The following is a 25,135-nucleotide window of genomic DNA, read 5'->3' on the forward strand; positions in this document are numbered from 1 at the left end:
TATAGTGCACAGTGTGACATAACGAAACACATCTTTCCGCATTTTAGGCCAATAAAAGAATCTTTCAATTTTTTCCAATGTGGTGGTCATTCCCCTTTGCCCACCCATGAGAGAATCATGTGCATCATGCAATATGGTTGGCCTGAGAGAGGGCAACACACATAAACGCTGATGAAAAATAACAATCCATCACGAATGAGATAGTTGTTGGGCCCTTGGGAAGCAAGAGCCTGCAACCAATGCTTACCAAACTCCGAATCTACATACTGATTCTTCATGTTGTCAAAACACTCACCCTCAATAGAAAATGTGGTTCTTGACTCAAGAGCCAAAATCTATCCTTTGCGACTCAACGCATCTGCAACAGGGTTAGCTTTTCCAGACACATATTCAATCAAACCTCCAAATTGCTCAAAAAATTGTGACTATCGTATCACTCCAATGTGCACTAGGCATAGATTGGAGCCACTTGAGGGCTTGATGATCTGTGCGAATTGTAAACTCTCTACCATACAAAAAATGCTTCCAATGCTTAGGAGAGTGAATGACAGACAAAAGTTCTTTATCATACACTGAATAATTCTTTTCCGCACTATTTAGCTTCCGGCTAAGGAAAGCTACTTGACGACCGTGCTTCTCAAGCACAGCGCCTATAGCAACATTGCTCGCATCCGTCCATACCTCGAAGGGATCATCCCAAGAGGCAAGGATAAGACACGATGCTTCTGTCACCGCAGCCTTGAGAGCTGCAAAAGCCTCAATGGCTGCCTCGGGCAAGTCTACGCGCTGACGGCGAGTCAAGGTGGTACCAAACGTACTGTGCGTGGCGTATAAGTACGTACTATACGTTGTTCCGTACAAGAAAAAATTTTATGTACGTAAAAATACGTACTCTTGGTAAAAAACTGCAAAATACTCATTTTCTAGGACTTCTCCAATATAAATCAAGAGAGAAGCCAACAACTTATAGAGACATTCAAAGACATGTTTTACAAGACAACCACATACTGTGTAACTACTGCAAGAGACTTAAAAGTTAAGACGACATTGATAATTGAACAAGAACATCAAGGCTCAAGAGTCAAATGAGATCTGAAATAACAATGAACACACTAATGTTGAAAACATCAAATAACAAAGTACCATAGGTGATAGCCTACAAGGCCCACGCCATAACAAAAGGCTCATCAGCCATCATAACTGAAACCATCCTACTCAAAAAGTCTGTCTATATAGTAGTAGATACTAGAAAGCACTAAATAGCTAGCTAAAAGCTAGCACATCATCCATGTGATGGCCCCATCGTCAAAAATCATCATCAGATGCAGATAAAGACTCTGTTGAAGAGACCAAGTCCCCATCCGTCAGGACATTGCCCTCTTCGTCGTACTCTGGCTCTGCCATCACGGACATCTGTGCCACATGTAGATCATCCTCTACTGCCTCTGTCGAAGCCTCAATGAGACGAACAGCCTCGTTTGCCCGTTTCCGAGAAGAACGAACAGGTAGCTTCCCTTTACGAATGCTCTCTCTTCGAGCACTATCTGGGTCTGGATCATGCTCACGTAGAGGAATAGCCAAAGCTCGTGCGCGTGACCTCGTCACACGCCGATCAACACTCTCCAACTCCCTGTGAAGCAGCCGAATAATCTCCTCCTGCTCATTTCTGATCTGCGCCTCCACCTCCTCTATAGCAGCAGGATCTGCCACCATCTTCACCTTGGTTGGGTCCGCCTGTTGAAAAATGAAAACAAAGGAAATATTATTTAGTATGTACTAAGTACTCAATGGCCGAGTGTATCATGATTCATGACTCAATCATTCATGTGAAAATTAATAGTAGACTTGCTTGGGTGTTCCCAAAGCGTGGTAGGCTCGCACAAGCCTCATATTTGCTCGGCAATAGACTAACTTCTCTAGTTGAGAAGTACTGAGACGATTGCGGATCTTCGTATGTATCAAGGAATAAGCGCTCCAGTTGCGCTCGCATGCACCAGCCGAGCAATCCTACAACAATGAGCATTGAGATTTAATATATCGCAATAGCAAGTACTAAGTACATTGTGCAAAAACTGTAAGTCTCAAGATTCTCAATTACCTGTGAAAGTACTCGTAAAGCGAGATGTCTAAGCGTTGGAAGACCTTGTCTCCCATAATTCTGCCACCATGTAAGAGGGAACTTGGTAGCCTCTGGCCTCAACACCACAGCTCTAGCAAAGGATGGTCCTAGATTGTTCATGAAGCTAATCATCTCTGCATCAATCTCCAGTTGATCGTCCATGTGGTACATCATATTGATGTAATCATCCTTGAGCTTTAAGAGAGTCCTCTCATGGAAAAGCTCTGGCGTCTTGTAGAAAGGATGAAGCAATGCAGCCATCCCGTGAATGGGACGACTCATGAAAGTCCATCTCCTTTTTACAATGGCCATGATGTCATCTCGGCTGAAATTTTCAGCAATAAAACAAAGTTGAATTGGCAAATTCAAATGACAACAAGTCTACTAGAAGATTTCAAAAGACAAGTACTTACCAGGTCTGTGTCAGAGACACGCACTCTGTAAGGTGTCTCTTCATCTCCATGAAGAGATGATAGACTAGGCCCAATGTAGAGCCCTCCATGTCTGTGACTCGAAGAAGCACATACACTGGCTGCAATGCCACTGTCAAACTCTGAACCTGTGTCCAAAAGGACTCATCGAGCACCCGTCGCTGTATGTATTTAGTGGGCTCTGTCTGCGAGTGATGCATCAATCTCCACTTCGGGTCCACGACTGTCTGGAGAAGTGGATCCCTCAATTTGAAGAGTCTCTGTAGCACTAAATACATATAAGCAAATCTAGTCTTTGAGGGTCGCACCATATCAAGTGTACTGTGGCTCCTGAAGATAGCTAAAGCTTGATGTTTCTTGCGGAAAAAGGTGGTCATCTTAGTGGCATCTGTAACAATAGGCAATACCCAAGGCAACTTGCCTATATCCTCCATAAGTAAGTCAAGACAATGCGCAGCACATGGAGTCCAAGAAATCCGAGGGTGAGCTGCCTCGACCATTTCACCCATAAGTTTACAATTTGAGGCATTGTCAGTCACAACCTGTACCACATTATCCTTCCCAACCTCATCAATAACTTTCTTGATGTGCCCAAAGATAAACTCACCACTGATGTGCTCTCCGGCCTTGCCTGCATCCAGAGCGCGCAAGAAGTATGTGCCAAGACAAGACGACACAAGAATATTAATGATGTGCCGCCTACGAACATCACTCCAGCCATCTGATATGATGGTGCACCCAAACTGCTGCCAACCAGCCTTGACCGGGACCAAAGCCTTATCTATCAAAGCCTTCTGCTCATCAAGCATTGTAGTGTGCATCTTCTTATACTCCACCCCTGACCATGAATCTGTGTGACCAACATCATCTATAGCCCGGACCATCCTCTTCCATTGCTCAGTCCTCAAAACATTGAAGGAGATGTTGCACTCAATGAGAGTACGCGCAATCTCCATCTCAGCCACCTTTTGACGCTCCTTCACCCAAGAGAGAGAGTTCATATACGAAGGCAAGGTGCTTTGCCTACGTGCATCCATATCACCTTGATCTTCCTCCTCCTGCACAACTCGAGCCCTCTTTCTACTAGAACCAGCAGTGGGATGATCCTCTTGAACCTCGGAAGATGAACCACCAAAATCCCCAATGAGAGCATCATGAAGAGAATCCTGTGTGTGCTGGCTACCTGTATTTTTTTTTGGTGTTGGTACTTCGGGAAAATTCTTCGCAATCAGCTTGTCCCTAATATCCTGTGGAACCTTTTTGCACCCTCCACAATTGTTGGTCGTGCCAATGCCCGTCAGATGCTTAACGACACGAGAAATTGTACTCGTGAGCTCAAAATTACAGTACTTGCATTGCCATCGTCGAGTGCCGGAACCCGCTTGGCCTGGAGTGTTGATAATGCGGATGACATTGGTATGCTCCTTCCAGTACGGGTTGCATGGCTTAGGCATGATGAATCTGTCGCAAACAATAAGACACACGCGACACGAGTGAGACAAAGAGACACAGAGACAGAGAGGGGGAGCCCCGGAGCGAGAGAGAGAGAGAGAGAGAGAGAGAGAGAGAGAGAGAGAGAGAGAGACTTTACCTGCACAGTGACACTTTGTTTCTCTGCAGAGATAATTGACTGCGTTACTGGTTTTCTGCAACCCAATGCAAGCGCCTAAAAAATAAGGCCAAAAAACTGGTCGCCTGGGCCTAGCGAAACCCTCAGGCTGGAAAGGGAGTAGAATTTTTTTATAAAAAAAACCAGCACCGTACGGTACGGATCCGTACAGATCACCCGTACCGTACGGAAAGGATCCGAACGTACGTGTTGATCCTACCTTGCGGCGAGTCTTTACCCCTTTCAAAACATCAATCGTAGGTGCAGCAATGCGTGCAAAATTCTCTATGTGCGAGCTATATGCTTGACATAAACCAAGGAAAGAACGCACATCATATGCAGTTTTGAGCAAATCCCAATTACGAACATGTTCCACCTTCGCGGGATCTAGCTTTACGCCTTCTGCAGAAATGATATAACCCAGATAAGTGACTTCAGTAAGAAAAAATTCAGACTTCCTAGCTGCAATGTACAATTGGCACTCATCCAAACGAGTTAGTACCCTTTCAACGTCTCTCTCACGCTGTTCCCACAATGCAGAAAAAATGAGAATATCATCTAAAAAGATGAATACACATACGCCGACCATATTGCCGAAACGACCTACCATGAGACGATTGAACGTACCCACGGCACCTGTCAATCCAAAAGGCATAACAATATACTCCCATTGCCCTCGCTCGGTGCGAAAAGCGGTCTTGAAAATGTCGCCTTTGAATACATGTACCTGATGGTATCCACTTTTGAGATCAACCTTCCTGAAAACCTTTGCCCCATTGAGCCATCGGAAACTTGTTCTTGACGGTCATCTTGTTTAATGCCTTGTAATCAACACACAAACGAGACGAACCATCCTTCTTGCGAACAAACAAAATAGGGGCAACAAAAGGACTTACAATAGGACGTATGAATCCTCTAGCCACCAACTCCATGAGTTGTCGCTCTAACTCTTCCTCTTGTGTCTTGTTCAAACGGTAGGGAGCTTTACTGACAGGCTATGCTCCCTCCATAAGCTCGATGCGATGGTCCTCCGACCGCTCCGGTGGGAGACCAGGTGGAAGATCATCCTGCAAAAAGACATGTTTAAACTTCGTAAACAACTCTAAATACTTACCTGGAGGAATGCTCTGGGAAACTGGAGCAACATAGATGAATACCGCTTGTGCTCCTCCTCATAATTCACGCTTTACCTGCACATGAGAGATGAGAGGCAAAGAATGCAAGCCCTCCTCAACGCGAATGATGAGGGGGAATCAGTTTTGACACGTAGAGTGAGAGTGTTAGCCTCAAAATCAATGAGAGGGTTGAGTTCACGAAACCATCTAATGCCCAAAATCATATCACATTCTGAGAGAGGAGACACAAGAAATTTCCTACGAAAAGAAGCTTGTTGAACAATAAACATCACATCAAGGCACTCCTTCGTGATGAGAGAGTCCATACCAGGAGCGAAGCCAAAAACCTCGAGAGAAGCTTTTTGACTAATCTCTAGGCGGACTCTCTCAACAAGAGGGAGACTAATCACATCATGCATATTGCCTGGATCAAACAATATAATAAAACGCTGCCCCTTTACATGACCATAACACTTCATGAGAGACTCATCAATGTGTGTGTCAGAGTCAGGAGAAGATGCAAGTTGGTTTGTGATAGTGCTTGTGGTTGTTGTGGGTGCCTTTGGTTCTTTAGGTGGGACTGTCTCAGGACAGGCCTTCTTAATGTGACCCTTGACGTGACATTGAAAACATCTACCTTCTTTAGCATAGATCACTTGTTCTTCAGCCGTGATGTATCCTCCTACAATTCCTTGTGAAGCTTTTTCATCAAGGGTTAGCTTAAGTTTTGCAAGTGCTTTAGCTTTACCCTTAGATTCATTGTTAGACTTCTTTTCCGAGGAATTAGAGGAAGAAGGGCTAGAAGAATTACCATTCTTACCATTCTTTCCATTCTTAGCATTCTACGTGTTCTGAGAATTCTGAGGGGTTCCTTGAGAAGTCTTGTTTTCCTTTGGCTTTCCTTTGTTGTGTTTCATGTCCTGTGCGAGAGCAATCGCTACCGCCTTCTTGAGATCGATTGGATCAAGTACCTCCACATCATACTTGATATACTCGTCCAATCCATAAAGGAATGCCTCCTTGCGCTCCGCATCAGATTTGCGTAATTGAGCCGAGCTGCAAAACACAATTAGAGAAAGACGTAACCGGCAAACCATTTTGCTTAAGAGCGCGCCAATCGTCCTTCAACCGTGCAAGGTACTGAGGTGGCATAAACCGCGCCTTGAGCTTGTCTTGAAAATCAACCCAACTGAAAGAGAGGGGTGTGAATTCATCGGCTTCCTCGAGGTGCGCGGATAGCTGTGCCTCTTGCCATGCGTGGTATCAATTGATGGCATCACCAGCAAGCTACATAGCTGCCGTCAAAACTTTGCTATTGCCTGTTTTCTTAGTTGTCACAAAATAAATATTAAATTGATGCAATGGCACGTGACACATCCAACCCTAAGTGTCCGTGGACAAGCTACACCTTAACAGGGTTCCGATCAGTCCAGTCAGTCTAGATTAGAAGTGATCTGGCACTTTTGTGAGTCTATTCGTAGACCGTGCATGCCCAGTCACTTCGTGTAGATGCATATCCTTTGGTTGCACACAGCATAAACATAAGCATTACATCAAATTCCATCAGAGTCAGTTTGGGGATTTTTCCAGTGACTTTAGCCTAATTTCCCTATTTTTGACAATTTTCACTTATTTATTAAGTGACTTTTGTTGGGAACTGAGTAGGGCAAATTAGGTAAGTTAATATATAAGCAACCCAAAGCTAGCACTCTTTGGCAGAGGAGCAAGGAGCACACAGGCCCTCAAGCAGCAGGTACCCTTCTCTCTCAACAAAAACCATCAAGCATCTCCATTCAGCCCAGCCATTTGGTGGCGCTATCTTCTCTAGCTCCTTGGCGTTTTTCCACAAGCAACCAAGCAGAAGCATGACCCCCTAGCCAGCGTTTGGATCGCCATCAAGAGCTTCCATTTCCCAGCGTTTGCCTCAGCGTTTCCAGCATTAAAAAGGCAGATTCAGCCATAGCAAAAATGCAAGTTCAGCAGTAGCAAAAACGAAACAGATTCAGCCTTAATGTGATGCAGAAGATAGTCATTTTCAGCCTCGAAAACACAGCCAAAACCAGGGATTTTCAGCCATATGAAACAACCCCAAAGTTCACAGATTTCAGCCTCTAAGTTGCCGCCGTCGCCATCATCGTCGTCATCAACATAGTCCAAAGTTGCATCAGTCCATTGCATCGTCATTGTACCACTTTCTGCAATCATAAGTAGACCACTCTCGCCGACGAGAGTGGGGCCTTCGGAGGAGGGTTTTACAACGTCTCTGGTGTAAAAGTCTCATACACTTGTACACACAATATCCACTCACTTTGTTCGTGATCATAGCACTCCCCATAAAGAACGGAAGGCTCTCCCTTCCATAAGAACTAAAAGGGACCCTTGAGTAAAATGGATCACTCATCTTGAGAAAATACAACATTCATTCCGCTGCACCTTACATTGGTATCAGAGCTTGGGAAGTGTTCTGTATTACTCAAGGAAAGAACCACAAGATTTTTTTTTGCTTGTTGCGGTCGCACGAACCAAGTTCGCTTGGGCGTGTCGATTCCTAATCGTGTTTTGTTGAAGAGTGACAGGAATCCCAAGAAAGAAGGGCTTGTCCAGCCTCCCCTTGTGTCTCTTTTCACTCATTGAGAGCGGACCGTGCACTTAGCGGCCGGCCAATCGACGTGAGGTGGGAAAAAGCAACCTTTGTGTGAGCGCAAGGCCGCCAAGGGGTGCGCCCGCGGAAAGGAGTAGAACTCGGGTGAAGAGAAGATCCTTCTCAAACGCGATTTGCAAGCGAAAGAAAACCTCAAGAACCCAAGAACCCAAGCACCCAAGACCCTCAAGAACCCAAGTTCCTCGTGAACGTAAGGACCAAAGATCGTAGTGCATGGTCGTCACCCGAAGCGGAATGGATACTTCGCATACAGGTGATGAGCATGAGAGAGGCGACGAAGACTTTTCCCCACCAGGAGATTTTTTCAACCCTCCCCCTTCGCCATCTACGCCACCAAGTGTACCAAACCCTATGGAGGAAATGGTCAAGCAAATGATGGCCATGATGGATAGACAAGAAGCAAATCGCCTTTTCTGGCACTAATGTTTGCTACCACAAAGTTCCGCTCCTATCTTCTGCCTAGACCCTTTGTAATCCAGACAATGGAGGAGGTTTTCCCATATGTAATGCGACACATGGATGTCTCATCTAGGATCTCTAAATGGCTAGTGAGATTACAAGAGTTTGACTCTACCATGCAAGTAGAAAACTCCACCAAGGCTAGTTTAGCGGGAATACTCACTCATCGCCATTATGAGAAGAAGAAAATGAGATTTCTAAATTCTACCCTTGCAAAGAGCTAAAGGACTAATCTGCAACGTGGAAACTGAGTTATCATGTACAATCTCCAAAATGGTGAAGCCTATCATCTACCTCTTGCGGGTGTTGGATTCCATGAAGCCTTGCATCGGCAAGATACATGAGGCCATGGACACCATGATTGACTCTCTTGAAAAACTTGTGACTGACCCCGATAGGTATTCACGTCGCACGAGTCGCTTTTAAGTTTTCCCTATGCTTTACAAGTTTACTCTCTTGAGTTTGTAACTTTGTTTTGAATCTTGATAACGTAGGTACGAGGAGATCCAAGATTTGTGTGTGTCAAGGTGGAATGCCTACCATTCTCCTCTTCATGCGGCCGCTTATGTAGTGGATCCACAATTCCAACAAGGGAACCAATGGAAGGACAAAGAGGTGATGAATGGTTGGCAAACCATCCTTGTGCGCCTTGCGCCCGACCCAAAGAAAAGAACCGAGATTCAGAGGCAAATCAATGTCTACAGGAATGGAAAGAGAGAAATTTGTCACATGTCTGCTGCACAGACATCTCGCTTTAAGATGGGGAGTGCTCTTTGGTGGGAGGTGTTTGGGGTAGGATTGGGCGGTTTACAGGATTTAGCTATTCGCATTCTTAGCCAAGCATGCACTACCAGTTGCTTGAAGCAATTTTGGAGCGTGTATGCTCATGTAGCCTCAAAGAAGAGGAATCGTCTTGATGTGCAAAGAGCCAATGATCTCATATATGTCTCATCAAATTTGAAGATGCTTTCCAAGTCAGACCAAAGTGATGATTTCGCGGAGTGGGCACTTGCAGAGGATGATCCTATCCAAGAGACAGATAGATGCACACACAGAGAGAGAGAGAGAGAGAGAGAGAGAGAGAGAGAGAGAGAGAGAGAGAGAGATTGAGACAACACCACTTCAGGATGATTTTTTGGATCAAATGGACTATGCAGAGCCAGTTGACATTCAGTTGGCACCATGGGCCAACATGTAGAGTCTAGACTCTAGAGTCTAGACCTCTTGAGTCTTGAGTCTTAGCTCTTGACTCGAGTCCTTCCCTTTTTGACTCCCATTTATGCTAAACTCTATGTATTCACTCTTCACTTGTACATCATTATGTTTTGCCCTTTGGCGAGGATGATTGATGCTTGATCACCACACCAACGGTGTACCGTGTCGCGCACGCCGCATGCCCTTTGTTATATTTTGGAATTATATAGTATGAGTGCAAAACCCACTTTTTCTTTGCAATCTTGTGCTCTTAGTGGTTCACTGTTGTCTCAATATTAAATTTGCAAAGAGCTAGTGTTGAATAGTGATTTGACATAAGGAGAAAGAAGGGAGTACTTAACAATGTTGGACATGTTGCCAAGTCTTTTATCACATCATACTAGGAAATAAAGGGTTTTGTTGGAGATCCTGTGAAGATCCAACTAGTTGAAGGGGCAAAGCCAATACGACAAAAATTAAGAAGGATGGAAAAGGAGTAAATGAATGCTTTAAAGGAGGAAGTGGATAAACTTTTGGATGCAGAGTTCATTGTGCAGTTGATAATGTTGAATGAGTGAGCCCTGTAGTGGTCACTCCAAAGAAAGATGGGCGTTGGAGAGTTTGCGTTGATTATAAGCCATTAAATGTAGTGACCAAGAAAGATCCTTATCCCTTACCTTTCATTGGAATACTTTTAGATGCATTGACTGGCTTTGAAAGATACAATGTCTGTGATGGTTATTCATAATATTTTTAGCTTATCCTTGCTCTTGAAGACCGGAAAAAGACTACTTTTATCACGCCATGGAGTTGTTTCTGCTTTTGCTACCTTCCTATTGGGTTAACAAATGAACCTGGAGCTTTTGAAAAAAAAGTGGATTGGGTCCTTACCTCGTTCCTTGGGAAATTTGTCAAAGGATTCATAGATGATTTATGTGTATACAGTTCAAAGAAAGAGCATGTTCAAAAGCTTGAAATGACTTTTGCAAGGTATGATGAATGCGTCAGTTGAACCCTAAGTAGTGTCATTTGGCACAGCCAAGGGTGAAGCTTCGTGGAATGTGATTTCAGAAAATGGAATAGAAGCAGATCCAGAGAAAGTGGAAGCTTTGTTATTGCTGTCATCCCCATAGGATATCAGACAGTTGGCCACTTTCACACAAAAGGTTGAATATCTGTCTCGATTCATACCTTCGACATCACAATTACTGTATCCATTGCAGAAAGCGGTTAAGAATGATCTCTTGGAGTGGACACGTGATTGTGAAGATGTTTTTGACAGAGTCAAAGAGGTTTTGAGTACACTACCCATTATGCAAGCTCCTGATTGGGAAAAGGAGTTTTATGTTAACCAATCAGTGGGAGATGATGCCATTGGGGCCATGTTATTGCAAAGAGGGAAGGAATCTCGGTATATAAAGTCTGTTCATTATGCTAGCAGAGTGAAGACTCCTCATGAAAGAGATTACTATGAAATTTAATTAGTGATGACAAGTATGGTTTATGCTTGCAGACGATTCAGACATTACTTGTTGCAAAAGTCGTTCACCTTTCTCACCAGTTATTCATTGCTTCCTTAGTTGTTCAATAATTCGAATATATCAAAAACAGTGATGAAATGGGTTATTGAGCTTCAAGATTTTCAATTCACTTTTTTGGTAGAAGAGAGTACTCGGGCCACCCTAGCAGATTTACTCACTTATAAAGACACTCCTGTTTTGGTTAAGGAAGAGGTCGTGCGAAAGAAGGAAGTCGGGACTCTTGCCATATCTGATGCTTCACTGTTATATTTTGATGGCTCTTATCGAAGAAGTCATGATGCTGCTTCGGGAGGCATTGTCATTTATGATGCACAAGGAAAACTTATAAGGAAACAAGGGCTGAAACTTGATGCAAAAAGTAACAATGAAGCAGAGTACATGGCTCTTGAAGGTGGTTTGCACATCTGTTTACAGTTGGGAATTAGACGCTTACAGATCAAAGGAGATGCATTGTTGGTTGTGAAGCAAGTATTGGGAGTATGAAAGATAAGAATCCTAAACTGAAGAATTTATGCTTCAAGGTGAAATCTTTGCTCAAAAAGATTGAAGCATGGAGTTTGCATCATATTGAAAAGTCTCAAAATGAAGAAGCTCATTGTGCTACCCAAGAAAGATCACTTGTGTGTTTGTCTTGAAGGCAAATGCCTCTTTATATCATGCGAGGGAAGTGTTATCAAAGGAGATGGAATTTTTGTTGACAGGTGTTTTACCTGAAGGTCTACCATCCTCCAAAAAGTACGCTTTTATAAGAAAAGCTAGGAAGTATAGAATGCTTGATGATGTGCTTTACATGAAAGAAAGTGATTTGGTTTTGCGTCGTGTGCCCTGGAAAGAGAAAATTTACAAGATTTTTGAAGAAAATCATGAGGGATCTTTTTGCCATGAAGATCATGTTGCATAAAATCTTGCAAGAAGGCTATATGTGGCCAAGTATTTAGCGGAATGTTAACCATTGGTGCAAGTCTTGTTTGCCTTGCCAAAAAATGGGAAAGAGAATTTTGAAGCCTGAATTACGAAAGACAATTCTAGCTTTTGATGTATTTGAGAAATGGGGTCTTGATGCTATTGGACCCTTACCCATGACTAGCAAAAGGAATACTTACATTTTGACAGCAGTGGATTATTTGTCGCCTTAGGCAGAAGCTAAAGCTGTCAAACAGATTACCAGTAAGGAAATGGAAAAGTTTGTATATGAGCATATAGCCGTGCTTTATAGCTCGTGAATTGGACTTGTACATATTGAGTTATGAGCATCCGGAGTGGGCGGCCTCAACTTAGAAAGTGATTGAAGGTGCATGTGACGAAGGCAATTGGGCCAACTTGGTGATTGGAATTGGAAATGCTGAGATTTAAGATTTCTTGAAGTAGCCAAGATAATGGGCTACAAACCGTGTGTTACGGTGTGTCATTCGATGACCGAAGCATCAAGTTATGCTTTTGGGAAGGTTGTTCGATACGTTCTCGTGCTTGGGGGAGAAGCTGGAAATTAATTGGGCATGAGGGAGTTGGGAGGATTGGGGAGGAAGTTGCCATATGGCATGGCAATTATCCCACATGAGAAGGGGAAAAGGGGAGAATGGGGGGTATATAGGGTAATGGGGAAACCCCCATTAGTTGTATCACTTTGTGGAGAGCTTGGCTTGATGAGCTCGTGGGCTCTTGGGGAGAGAAGGGCGCCTTTTCCAACTGTCCACACTGCCTGCCCAAGCGCCTTGTCACATTTTTGGTCCTCTGGACAATCGCCCACCCCCCCCCCCCCCTTCCCATGTGCACAAAGTCACCGACATGGCCCTAAACTTTGCCAAAAAAGGCCTAGAGTGGACCAATTAAAATGAAACCCCCAAGAGGCCTTGTCGGCTGAGGAGAGAGAAGAAAGAAATTTGATTAAAAGGGACAAGTGAGCCCCATTTTAATAGCTGCAACACCTACACACTTTCCAGAGAACGCATTTTTGAACAAGAAAGAGTACAACCCCGGTTTCGAGTGGCCATAACTCTTTGATCTGTCATCTGTTTTTTGCCTATGGATACTCTACGGACATCTCCACGAAACGAGCTTCGTCATGATGTCCTCGGTTTCTCCTAATTTCGATGTTTCATACTTGAGGGGTTTTCATAAATCTTTACAAGTGTTTATCACAAGTGTTTTCGGCAGTGTAATAGTTCTTCCTTTCGACGGTGTGATTCATGCAAGGCTATAGAGGCACTCGTTTTTCTTGTCGTTTACACGCTAACAACGGGAAACTTTGTATAGCAGTTGTACGACAACCTGCAAAGTTTTTGGCGGGCAGCTTTTCGGCACCTCTGTTTTAGCAAGTCGTTGCTTTTGAAGATGTTCAGTTTAGGGCATCTCTGTAACTTATAAAAGAGTGCCCAAGGGGTAAGCTCTAGCAAATCAGCGTGGAAGCAAACACACCGCACACCTCCCAACCATTGTACTTTGCGAATCATCAATAAAGAAAGAAATACCAAAGGGACGCTAGTCTTTGGGGTAGTGCAAAGAAAGAAATAACAAAGGGGCGCTTGTCTTTGGGACACCAATCTTTTCCTCTGAAGCTCTCTTTATTACAATTTGTCAAGTGCAGCGGACACAAAGCTCTGAGACCAATGTCAGGTATTGCGAAAGTGTTTAAGGATTTAACTCGAATCTAGTACTCCGCACAAACACAAGGTTACTTTACTTCACTTGAAAGAACTGAACTGAATGAAAGAGAGAGAGAGAGAGAGAGAGAGAGACAAATGTCACAAGGCGGCACAACGTGCCAATAGAAAAGAATAGACTGAACAACTTTAAGCACTTCAAATAACAGCTGAACTGAGAGAGAGAGAGAGAGAGAGAGAGAGAGAGAGAGAGAGACAACACGCGACACGGAGTGGCGGAATTCCACCCCAAAGAGTATTGGCCCCAAACCTTGGCGCCCCTTTCGGTATTTCTTTATATTGCATCAACACAGTACAAGCCAGTACTCCAGACTCTGCACCTTCTTCAGGAAGCATGCCAGAGAATGAGCTCTAGCCTCATATTTAAAGGCCCTTGGCCTGAAAAGCAGTTACAGTAAAAAGCCTTTAAAACTCAAAAGCTTCTGGTTCAAAAGCAAAGCCAAAAAGCTGTCAGTGCAATTTACGGAAATCCGTACAACCTACCACGTCATCAACCAACGCAAAACTCGAAAATCCGTACAGCCTCCCACGTCATCATGTCAACGCAATTTTCGGAATCTGTCTGTTGCCCTTAAGGTTAGGGTTTCTACAGTTTTCGGGTTAGGGTTTCCAAAATCCATACAGCCTGCTACATCATCATGTCAGCGCAATTTTATATGTCTGTTGCTCTTAGGGTTAGGGTTAGAGTTTCTACAGTTTTAAGATTAGGGTTTCCAGAATTAGGGTTTGCAAGTTTTAGGGTTAGGGTTTCTACAATTTTAGGATTAGGGTTTCTAGAATTAGGGTTTGCAGGTCTTAGGGTTAGGGTTTCCAAAATTAGGGTTTTAGCAATTAGGGCTTCAAGCAAAAATTAGGGTTAGGGTTTCCAAAAATTAGGGTTTTCGGCCACATCTGTAAGTTGACTCCATTCTTTAGGCTTTGACACGTCAACAGTTTGTTACATCTCCCCTTCTTGAAAGAGAGTAATCGTCCGCGATTACATCATATCTGCAAAACAACTCAAGTTAGTTCAAAAATTTCCCAGGGTCATTCCGAGAGACATTCCGAGGGACAATCAGTTTGCTCTTTTTATTAAGCAGTTAGCTTCTCATTTCTGCTCTTTTGATCAAGGAGTTAGCTTCTCCTTTCTCCAGATCGGAACTCTTGATATTCCGGCGTAGTAAAATTAGCCATCACACCCAGACCGTACTGATCTTCCACGGGTGTCTTGATGCACTAAAATTACATACCTAGGCAATCTCATCCAATTAGGAATATTCAGTAGTTGGCACATCACAATGCAACACAAATGCTCACATATGCATGTTACAAGACATAGAAACATAAAGCCGCCGAAACACTCCTCCCGCATAACCTAACAAGGTCCGGGCCGGGAGATAGTCAACGACTCCCTCATCACTCCTCTCGCATAACCTAAAAAGGTCCGGGCCGGGAGATATAGAGGCCTTTTATAACCAAACGCCCCCCAGACCGTAGCCTGCGTCGTTTGGAGGTGCTGAGAGTAACCACTGCTCAGACTTCTTAATACTCCTCTCGCATAACCATCCACGTCCGGGCCGGGAGTCACAACAAAAATTATTTTACAAGCATACAACCAAACGCTCCCCAGGCATCGGCCTGCGTCGTTCCGAGGTTCAAACAATACCAAAACAATATTTCTCACTTCTTTACCTGGGAGTAAAATCACCAATCATTGAAACCAGTATCAAACCAGAGTCAAACAATTCAAATCGGCACCAAAACAGGTTCAAAACAGATACCATCCATTTCAAACAATACTTTCTTAAACAAAGTTCAAAAGTATCTAACTATAAAACAACTAGAGAGTTCATTCAGGATTTTGTTCGGACAACCGAACTTTGAGGACGACTGGCTTGCCCTTCTGCATCACGGTGATGGTTCAGTTCCGGACTTGGAGAGTCGCATCATTCTTGTCATGCCAAGGCATGCCTAATAGAACGTCACAATTGCGCAACTTCATGGTGTGGAAATCAGCTTTCCCATGATAATCTTGAATAGTCACCTGGAAGAGCACTAATGAGCGGTACTACTTTCTGAGTTTGCCCTGTGGCTAGCTCAGCTTCAATTTCTCCAACCCTCTGCATCATAATCAAAGTGCATCTGCTTTAAGAATTCTGGATGGATGAAGTTCTCTGTAGCTCCGCGGTCAAAGAAAATAAGGGCTTTGAAACCATTGACTTTGCCATATGCTCAACACAGTTCATTTGTACTCTCAAGGCGTATGCCATAAATATCAGGAACTAGTCCAATAGCGGGTCTAGCTCTCTTAGCAAGAGCTGGCGCTGGGATTCTGTCAACCGTTGGTGCGAGCGTTGGCTCCTCTGGTCTATCAGTGCGTTTGGGACAATTAGAATGATTATGCCCTGTTTGAAAGCATCCACAACATCGGCCTTCTTGTAGTAAGGTGTCTCGTGTTGAGGCGTCAAACAAGGCCTTTGCAGTTGATTTTCACGAGACTCTCGAGAAATTGTTCGTTGCTGCCGAGAGTTGTGGTTAGTGGCCAGAGATTCTTTTGTGGTAAACTCTAGCTTTCCCTTCGTCAGTTTGTAGCCGACCGCGGCATGGTCCATAAGTTCTTGCATGGTAGAGACTTGCTTGGATAGACAATATTCCTGCAATGGTGATGGTAGTCCAATGGTGTATCGCTCGCATTGGGCCTCCAAGGGAACAGATCTAAAGAAGGACACCAGAAGGTACACGTCGAGAAACCTTTGGTTATATTCGTCCATGGTTTCAGTGGCAAGCATTTTCAAGTTGCCCCATTTTGCCAAAATCCGCACTTCAAACATAGAAGTTATGTAACTACGTGCAAAAACTGTCTTTAAAGCTTACCAGGTCCTTGGAGCATGCGGTTGTGTCGCGATTGAACTCCACCATTGCATAGCATTATCTTTAAGAAATCCCGCTGCTCGAGAAATCTTGGATTCTTCTATATAGTTCCCTAAAGCATAGATGTTGTCGAATTGCTGTAGGAACTGCAATGCTTTCTTGCGATCTTTCACCCCGGAAAAAGTGAAAAATTTGACTGTAGTGCCACCATCTTTGAAATCTTTGGGTTGGTTTGGCGCATATCCCGGGTATGGATAATAAGGGTATCCATATGGGCTCCAACCATTGTAGCCTGGTGGCGATGGTGGTGGAGGTGGGGGCAATGGTTGTGGCAAAGGCGGTTGCACTAGATCAGGGTCAGATGGCTGCACCATATTCCTGAAGACTCCCCCAATCGGGACAGACGGCTGAGAAGGTTGCCGGTTAAAAGCTCTCGTACTTTCTGGTGCCGGAGGAGGTACCACCTGGGGCATCAGAGGGGGTAACATGTAGTTCAAAAATTGTTGAAAACCTTGCAGCATTGGAAGATTCTGCTGAGGATGCCGCGAAAGAATGTCGTGAAGCTCGTTGAGCAGAAACTGCAAATATTCTGTAGAATCCATGAATTCCAAGTATTGGGTTCTTAATTGGCTTATGCCCTGTAAGACACTGCGGTGAAGACGGGAGCGCGCCCGATGCGCGATGAAGTAAGGGTGGGAGTGGCTAATGAGTCCGGGTTGGAGGGCGAAGAAACCTCAAATAAAATAAAATTCCAAAAGCTCTGTCTGCTCTTTCGTAGGACCGGTATGCTTTCAGAAAAGCACACGCCTGATGCTCTCATACCACTGTCACAAGGCGGGCACCACGTGCCAATAGAAAAGAACAGACTGAACAACTTTAAGCACTTCAAATAACAGCTGAACTGAGAAAGAGAGAGAGAGAGAGACAACACGCGACACGGAGTGGCGAAATTCCACCCTAGAGAGTATTGGCCCCAAACCTTGGCGCCCCTCTCTGTATTTCTTTATATTGCATCAACACAGTACAAGCCGGTACTTCAGACTCTGCACCTTCTTCAAGAAGCATGCCAGAGAATGAGCCCTAGCCTCATATTTAAAGGCCCTTGGCCTGAAAAGCAGTTACAGTAAAAAGCCTTTAAAACTCAAAAGCTTCTGGTTCAAAAGCAAAGCTAAAAAGCTGCTAGCGTAATTTACGGAAATCCGTACAGCCTACCACGTCATCATGTCAGCACAATTTTCGGAATCAGTCTGCTGCCCTTAGGGTTAGGGTTAGGGTTTCTGCAGTTTTAGGGTTAGGGTTTCCAGAATTAGGGTTTCAACAGTTAGGGTTTTTGGCAAAAATTAGGGTTTAGGCCCTTCGGCCACAGCTGTAAGTTGACTCCATTCTTTAGGCTTTGACACGTCAACAGTTTGTTACAACAAAAGAGACGACACTGAATGTCGGGTCCCAAACCCTCATGGGCCCCCTTGCTCTGTTGCAAAGCAAGGACTTTCTTTATTCTTGCACAATGCTGATACAATGACTAAATGCTGAGATGTTGGTGCTAATGGGTAATGATGCTACTGATGTTGCGTACTAATGAGATATTGAAGGAAACTGTGGGTATTGGGGTACTGCGTGTATTGAAGGTACTTGGGTATTGCGGGTACTTGTCGACGAAGATGAGGTACTGAGGTATTCTATGTCAACGACGATGACGACGACGACGAGGTACTGATGGGTTCTATGTCGACGACAATGACGATGAGGTAATGAGGGGTTCTGTGAGTCCTTAAGCTCAGCTAGGCCAAGCAAGAACGACATACTAGATGTTGCGGTACTGTGTCGACGACGATGTCGAAACTAATGGGCTGAATCTGAAAATGCTATTGATGCTCATGGCTGAAACCTGAAATCGCTAGGAATGCTGATGGGGATCTGCTAATGTGGCGAAGCTACGGGCTAATCGGCCGTCTTCGTGGATGACAATGGCTGAAAACTGAAAAACGCTGGCTATTCTTAGGGCTGAAAACTAAAAACGCTGGTGTAAACACTAGGAGGACTGAGACCACGGTGAGGCTATGGCTGTCTGCGATCTGATGCGGGGTGCCAAGGGCAAAGCAAAACGCTGCTGCTGATGGCTGATCTTAGAAAACGCTCGAGATGATGACATCCCAGGTGCTTGGTACTGCTTGGTTCCTCTATTTTCTATTGGTGCACCAAGGGTTGGTTAAACAGGTACAAATGTCTGGGTCGGGCAGCCATCCCAACAAGGGTAAAAGTCACTTATTAATAAAATGCACTTTAAGAGGTGGTTCACGCGGCAAATTGCCTACGTGCTAAAATGTTGCATTGTGCAAGAGAGGGTATGCAACTATGGCTTGCCTGGGCATGCACGTCCTGCTAGAGGCTCACAAAATGTCAAGCTAGGTTCTAAGCTAATGACTCGTGCTAGACCATAGCAGAAACATGTCCACGTAGCGCAAGTGAAGTGCGCACGTGACACAATTCCACCTTTTTTGTCAACTTATCCTCTATCCTACTCACCTCATTTTTCCTACAACTTCTCAAGCTTTGTTATTTTGCTTGACAGTTGCGGACAGCCCTTTCCATACATCATCATTGGCATCACCACGACCCTCATCCACATGCTAATGACATTGCTAGCCTTGATCAACTCCTTGAGAATATGGCTTCACCATACTACACACACGAATGACGTGAGTTAACTATCGGACTCTTCTCCTTTACCGCCACAACAAGACTCGAGAGATGCTGAAGCACTTGTTGAGCTTCTTTCCACAAATTATACGGGAGCACCAACAAAACTGTCACAACTTCATCGGTTGGAAAAGATGCATTGTTCTCTTGCATTCAAGATCCACCGCAAAACTTGTTTCTTGGATGGCGTGAATTCAAATAGAAAAATCTCTTTTGCAACCTTCACAACTTCCCTTTTGCATGAATCTCAGTCACATGTAATCTTCAAGGAACAGCCAAGGTAATGTATTAGTGAATCCTCCTGTTCCAAAAGTATTCATAGGTCTGCTGCCTTATTCAATCTACACAAGGCTTGTTTCTTAGAGATGGCATGAATTTTTTCAGGAAGAAGAATTAACCCTCAATTGTCAGAAAATTTGTATTATTGTGAAGCCATGCTTTTGACTTATGACCCAGTTTGTGCTTTGTGTTGAAAACTTCTTTAGAGGATTCAAAATCAAAATGAAGGATCTCAATACGGATTTATCGTGCATTATCTCATGTCAAATGAAACATGTGAAAGTCAATTGCTCGACTCCTGCTTATTTCCCTGCTTCTCTTTGACAAATTCACTTTGATTGTTCAGAGAATCGATAAATTCGGTGATCATAAGCTTGAAGCTTTTTTCCAATGTTTCTAGTATTTTTGGCATTAATGAGTTCATTTGACATTATGAATTCATGCACCTCATATATATTGCACCAATAATGGATCCAAGTTCGAGATTTGTATATACAAGCATATATAAGTATATGTGTATGCACATAATATTTGTGGACAGGTGATATCCCGACATAATGAAAGCAAGTATATAGCCAGATCTATGTATATGCCATTTATGTTAATCTATAACATATCTCTGCACACTCATGTTTGTCCAATATTGAAACATGAGGAAAACGACGAAAATCCCATGTCTGTCTTGATCTAGTACATGCATAAACAAATTACAACTGTGACTAATTTAGGTTCTCAATTGGAAATAGAGAAGAAATAGCATCTATTGAAAACTTACATTTAAAAAAAACACTCTAGAAGCCCATTAGTTGAAAATATACATTGCATGAGATGGAAACCGCTTAGAGACAAGAGAGCGCATGGCTTGTTCAGCAGCTTGATCAGCAATTGTCACAGGACCTACAAAGACCAATGCAAAGAATTATTGCATATTATACTAAGATGAGGGTCGCCAAAACTTATAGCAATAATCACTCAGAATAGAGGATCGAGAAATGACGAAGCCAATTTGCCGATAAATTATAATCCATTCACTCATATTACATGCAAAAATCTTGTGTAAGTGAAACAAATAAACAGTAGGCCTCTTTAGCAGGCTGCCCATGCACAAGAAAATGGCTCACTAGTCACGATGTAGATCAAGAGTCCCAAGGGTTCCAAATAAAAAATTGGTTTTGCATTCATATTATTACTAGACAAAATGCACATTAGCCTTAATTGATGCATTAAAAACAATGTTCATAAACATGAAAAGGTTAACCTAAAGCAAATATTCAAGATTTTCTTCTCAAAAAACGCATTTGTTTATTACACAGCGAGAACAAAAGCGTGAGCCTTCTCATGTATACCTTTCACTAACCCTTTTTTACAAACTACAGAAAGCACATCCCTTTTTGAGCAAGTTGACAATTCGAACTCCAGCCAAATGCCTCCCTTCTTAAGAATTTGTCAAGAGGACATTTCAAATTTACTCTGAAGAGATATTATGTTATAGGAGACCATCAATTCAAAAATTCCACCCCCCATCTACAGCCTTTAAGATGCATAATGCACGTGCTGACTCACAGAGAGTCCAACGTCCTTAATTTACAATTCCTTGATTAGGAGGTCAATAGGTCATGTGTATCTTGCCTACTTGGAGAGGGAACTGTGGATTGTCGAAAGAGGCGATTAGTAAGAAAAGCGCACAATAGTCTTATAGGCTAGATTTAAGGCTCCAATAGATTCCAAAAAGATATTCTAGATGTGTCATCAGATGGTTGACTAAAGCATCATAAGTAAAACAAAATATTTCTTAAATTTCAATCCATCTTACACAAAATATTCACAGTGCATTACGAATTGGATTAGAGCACCATAAAAGAAATATCTTCATACCGTCATGAATTGTTGAATTTAGGGTCGAAGGAATGCACACAAAGCTTGGAGAAGACAAAGGAGATGTTCAAGGGCACACAACATAGGACGACTTATTACTCGGTGTGCAAGCACAAAGACAAGTGATGCCCTTGTCATAATAGGCAGCAGAAGATGACACACATTGGCCTCCAATCTGGTGGGCGGCTCTACTCCAATCTAGTTCTCGACTCCTGTAGGCTGCTTTGCTATATTCTGCAATATCATACACACATACGAGGCAATGGTGGAGAAGAGACGCCAATGGATATGCTGCTGCAATTGCCAATCATGGGGCTGCTTCACAAAGGGTGGTCGACCTACACTGTTTGGTAGACTCTAACTCCATGCAGCCATGCATTTGACCATCATGCACAACACAGTACAATCTCAAAGCGTACACTAGGCTCTAGCACCAAAAAACACACAACAATCAAATTGTCACGTGCACATGTCTCGATGTGGAACATGGATATGCTAGCAGTGCAACTTCAAAGCCAAGGTTTTTCTTTAGAGTCTAAGAGAATTAGTTCCAGCAATTTTGTGAGCATGTTTGCACGACCTACATGACCAGACTAATCCATCATAAAGCCTCTCCTAGTTTTGGGACCCTCTTGCATTGAGGATGTTCGCTCTTAGCGCTATATAAGTGGCCTGGTGGCGCTTCTCTCAGCAAGAAGTCAGCACGTAGTACGCAGTACCAGGGTCCAGAACAAGTACCCCGCAGCACCGCAGTCAGCACCTCAACAGTTCAGCAGCCAGAGTTTTCAGCATACTTCAGTCCAGCATTTCCATCATTAGTAGCAGATCAGCGTTTTCATCCTCAGTCCAGCGTTTTCAGCCTATCGCCGGTGTTTCCAGATTTCAGTCCATCATCAGCATCTACCCTCAGATCCAGTAGCGTTTCCAACAGCACCTTCACTTGCAAATCAAGACCAGCCCTAGCGTTTTTTGCATTTCAGCCCATAGCCTCGCAAAACCAAGCATCTACATCAAGTTCCCACCAGCTTGAAGTATTCAGCATCAACATTCATCATTTAGCCATTGTACCAGCATTTGTGCAAGTACTTAAAGCACATACTTGCTCTAGCAACAAAGCAAAGGGGCCCTTAAGGGTGGTTGGGACCCGACATGCAATATCGTCTCTCTTTTCTCTCTCCCTCTGCCTCTCTGGAATCGGCCCGTGGGGCGGTAGGCTTTGGCTTTCACCCGAGAATCAAGCCTAAGGCTCTCTCCCTTTCACCCTATTATCCCAATCTGAAAGCGACCCTAGCGCGAGTGGTCCGTGGAGAAAATGGCCCAAAAAAAAAAAAAACACCAACCAAAAAAAAAAAACTTACCGTATAGTACGTACTGTGCCGTACCGTATGGCTGTACCGTACGGAATCGTAAGGTACGTACGTACGGATTCCACCTTGCTTTACTTTAGACACACACACATAGAATGTGCATAGGAAACCTCCGACGGGAATTAACACTTAAGTGCACACAAAGCTCGAAAACTAGAATGCTCCGAGCAGACGCCGACAACCTGTAGGCCCCAAAAATGGCGCCCCTTTCGGTATTTCCTGCTCAAGGAGGCTCTTGCCTCAGCACAAAAGCATGAACCCACACAGCTGTACATCAGTCAAATGAAGAGTCCTCTTGTGGGGCATCACATAATTGCACGTAGGGGTAGGGGAGAGAGAGAGAGAGAGAGAGAGAGAGAGAGAGAGCAGTGTGTAGTGTGTAGGGCATCACTCCTAGCACCACACTGTACATGAGAGGGAAAGAAAGCACTCCATAGCTCTTAACCTGTGACAGTTGCATAATGAGGCCTCCCCTCTCTTAAAATTCAGCGCCATTTCTTGATAGAGGAGGAAAGTGCACAGAATTTTGCCACTTGGCGCGATTACAAGCTTTTTCCCGTTTCGGGGTTGCCGCCTAAAAATCTCGTGACGGGTTGCCCAGTTGACTTCGCAACAGAGTTGTAAAATGTTTCCCTTGCCATACCGGAGGTAATGACGCGAACACGTTTCACGGCCCAAAATAGCAGTTCCCTAATTTTTAGGAGATGCTTCCCTTGGGCTCCCACAGGTCATCTGACCATCTACCCTCATTGGGACCACATCCAAAAGTGCAATGTGGCCCAACTGTCAGATAATTTCTGTTGGTAGTCCCACCTTGACTTTATGTCTTTATTAAGTTCACTTCCTAGTATCCGCTAACTTACTAAGTGCGACGGGGGGACCTACATGATCTTGGACTGAGCCTATACATCCTCTTACTATACGAATTCCACTGCCAACCAACTTCCCGTCTGCGGGTGAAACCATTGTTCACATTGGCCATACAATGTCCGACCGTTTGCAACTTCAAAAAGAGGGTCTCAAAAATAAAACAAAAATCATTGGAAGAAACCAACAACTAAGGTTAGCAGTTGCCACGTCCTCGTGACATACCCCCCTCTTGAAATCGCAAATGTCCTCGATTGCATCCCATAAATACACGCCACTGATGATCTTGTGCTATCAACACTCTTTTATGATCGCATGTATCCGCAAGAAAGGTCGTTCACATAGATACAAATGACTTGATGAGATCTTCAGACTTTTGTCATTTCCATCTATTATGATTTCTGACATCTTCCTTCGGAATGCAACTTCTACCAGAGTGGGGTACCCTAAAATGCTTGCCATGGAAACCCTAGCAGATTATAACTTAAAATTTCTTGACATCTCTTAGTAGGTGTCTCTTTTCGAGTTGATAACCTTGGAGGTTCGGTGTGATTGCTATGTCTTGGAACTATCATCGCCGCCAGAGGAACACTGTCTGTCCAAAGAGCTGATGGACCATGCTATGGTTGCCTACGACCTTATGGAAGGAACCTAACCCTAAACTTTTTGGTGCAGGTTTCAAGATGGAAAGTCAGTCGACTTTTCGAGCTCCAGATTGCTTTGAGTTTTGTTTGAGAACTTGTTTGGTGATCCTGTTTGGAATTTGTTTGAAATGGATGATATCTCTTTGAGTCTGTCTTGGTGCTTATTTGAATTGTTTCACTCTGGTTTTAATACTGGTTTCAATGATTGGTGATTTTACTCCCGGGTGGAGTAGTGAGAAATGATTTTTGAGAATGCTTGTTTGTACTCATGGCCCGGACCCTTGAGGTTATTTGCGGGGGGGGTATTGAATGATTAGAACGTGCTATTTTTACTCATGGCCCAAACCCTTGTGGTTATTTACGAGGGGAGTATTGTTGTTGTTGTGGTTATTTACGGGGGGAGTATTAAGAAGTCTGAGCAGTGATTACTCTCAGTACCTCCAAACGTCGTAGACTGCGGTTTGGGGGGCGTTATGTTGTAAAAGGTCTCTATATCTCATGGCCCGGAAGTTTATTTGCGGAAGGAGTGATAAGGGAGTTGTTGGACAACTCATGGCCCGGACCTGGATGGTTATTTGCAGGGGGAGTGTTCATCGGCGGCTTTATGTTTCTATGTCTTGTAACATGCATATGTGAGCATTTGTGTTGCATTGTGATGTACCAACCATTGAATATTCCTAATTGGATGAGATTGCCTGGATATGTAATTTTAGTGCGTCAAGACACCCACGGAAGATCAGTGCGGTCTGGGTGTAATGGCTAA

General features: G+C 43.8%; 2 protein-coding genes across 4 annotated transcripts in view; both read right to left on the reverse strand.

Annotated features, from left to right (window-relative positions):
* Positions 1-25,135, reverse strand: part of IMPL2 (inositol monophosphatase family protein) — a 147,613-nt gene that overhangs the window by 90,097 nt on the left and 32,381 nt on the right. For all 3 annotated transcript variants that reach the window (XM_086512686.1, XM_086512687.1, XM_086512685.1), the window contains exon 2: positions 20,438-20,516. In XM_086512686.1, the coding sequence (XP_086368812.1) occupies positions 20,438-20,516 (79 nt within the window). The remainder of the gene's footprint in view (positions 1-20,437; positions 20,517-25,135) is intronic.
* Positions 1,306-4,004, reverse strand: LOC147457910 (uncharacterized). The gene is made up of 3 exons (XM_086511888.1): positions 2,553-4,004; positions 1,846-2,007; positions 1,306-1,734 (listed from the first exon to the last, which is right to left on the reverse strand). The coding sequence occupies exons 1-3, from the start codon at positions 4,002-4,004 to the stop codon at positions 1,306-1,308; spliced, it is 2,043 nt and encodes a 680-aa protein (XP_086368014.1).

Source organism: Adiantum capillus-veneris, chromosome 5 (genome assembly GCF_014529385.1).
Source record: "Adiantum capillus-veneris isolate H3 chromosome 5, ASM1452938v2, whole genome shotgun sequence".
NCBI classification, from domain to species: Eukaryota; Viridiplantae; Streptophyta; class Polypodiopsida; order Polypodiales; family Pteridaceae; genus Adiantum; species Adiantum capillus-veneris.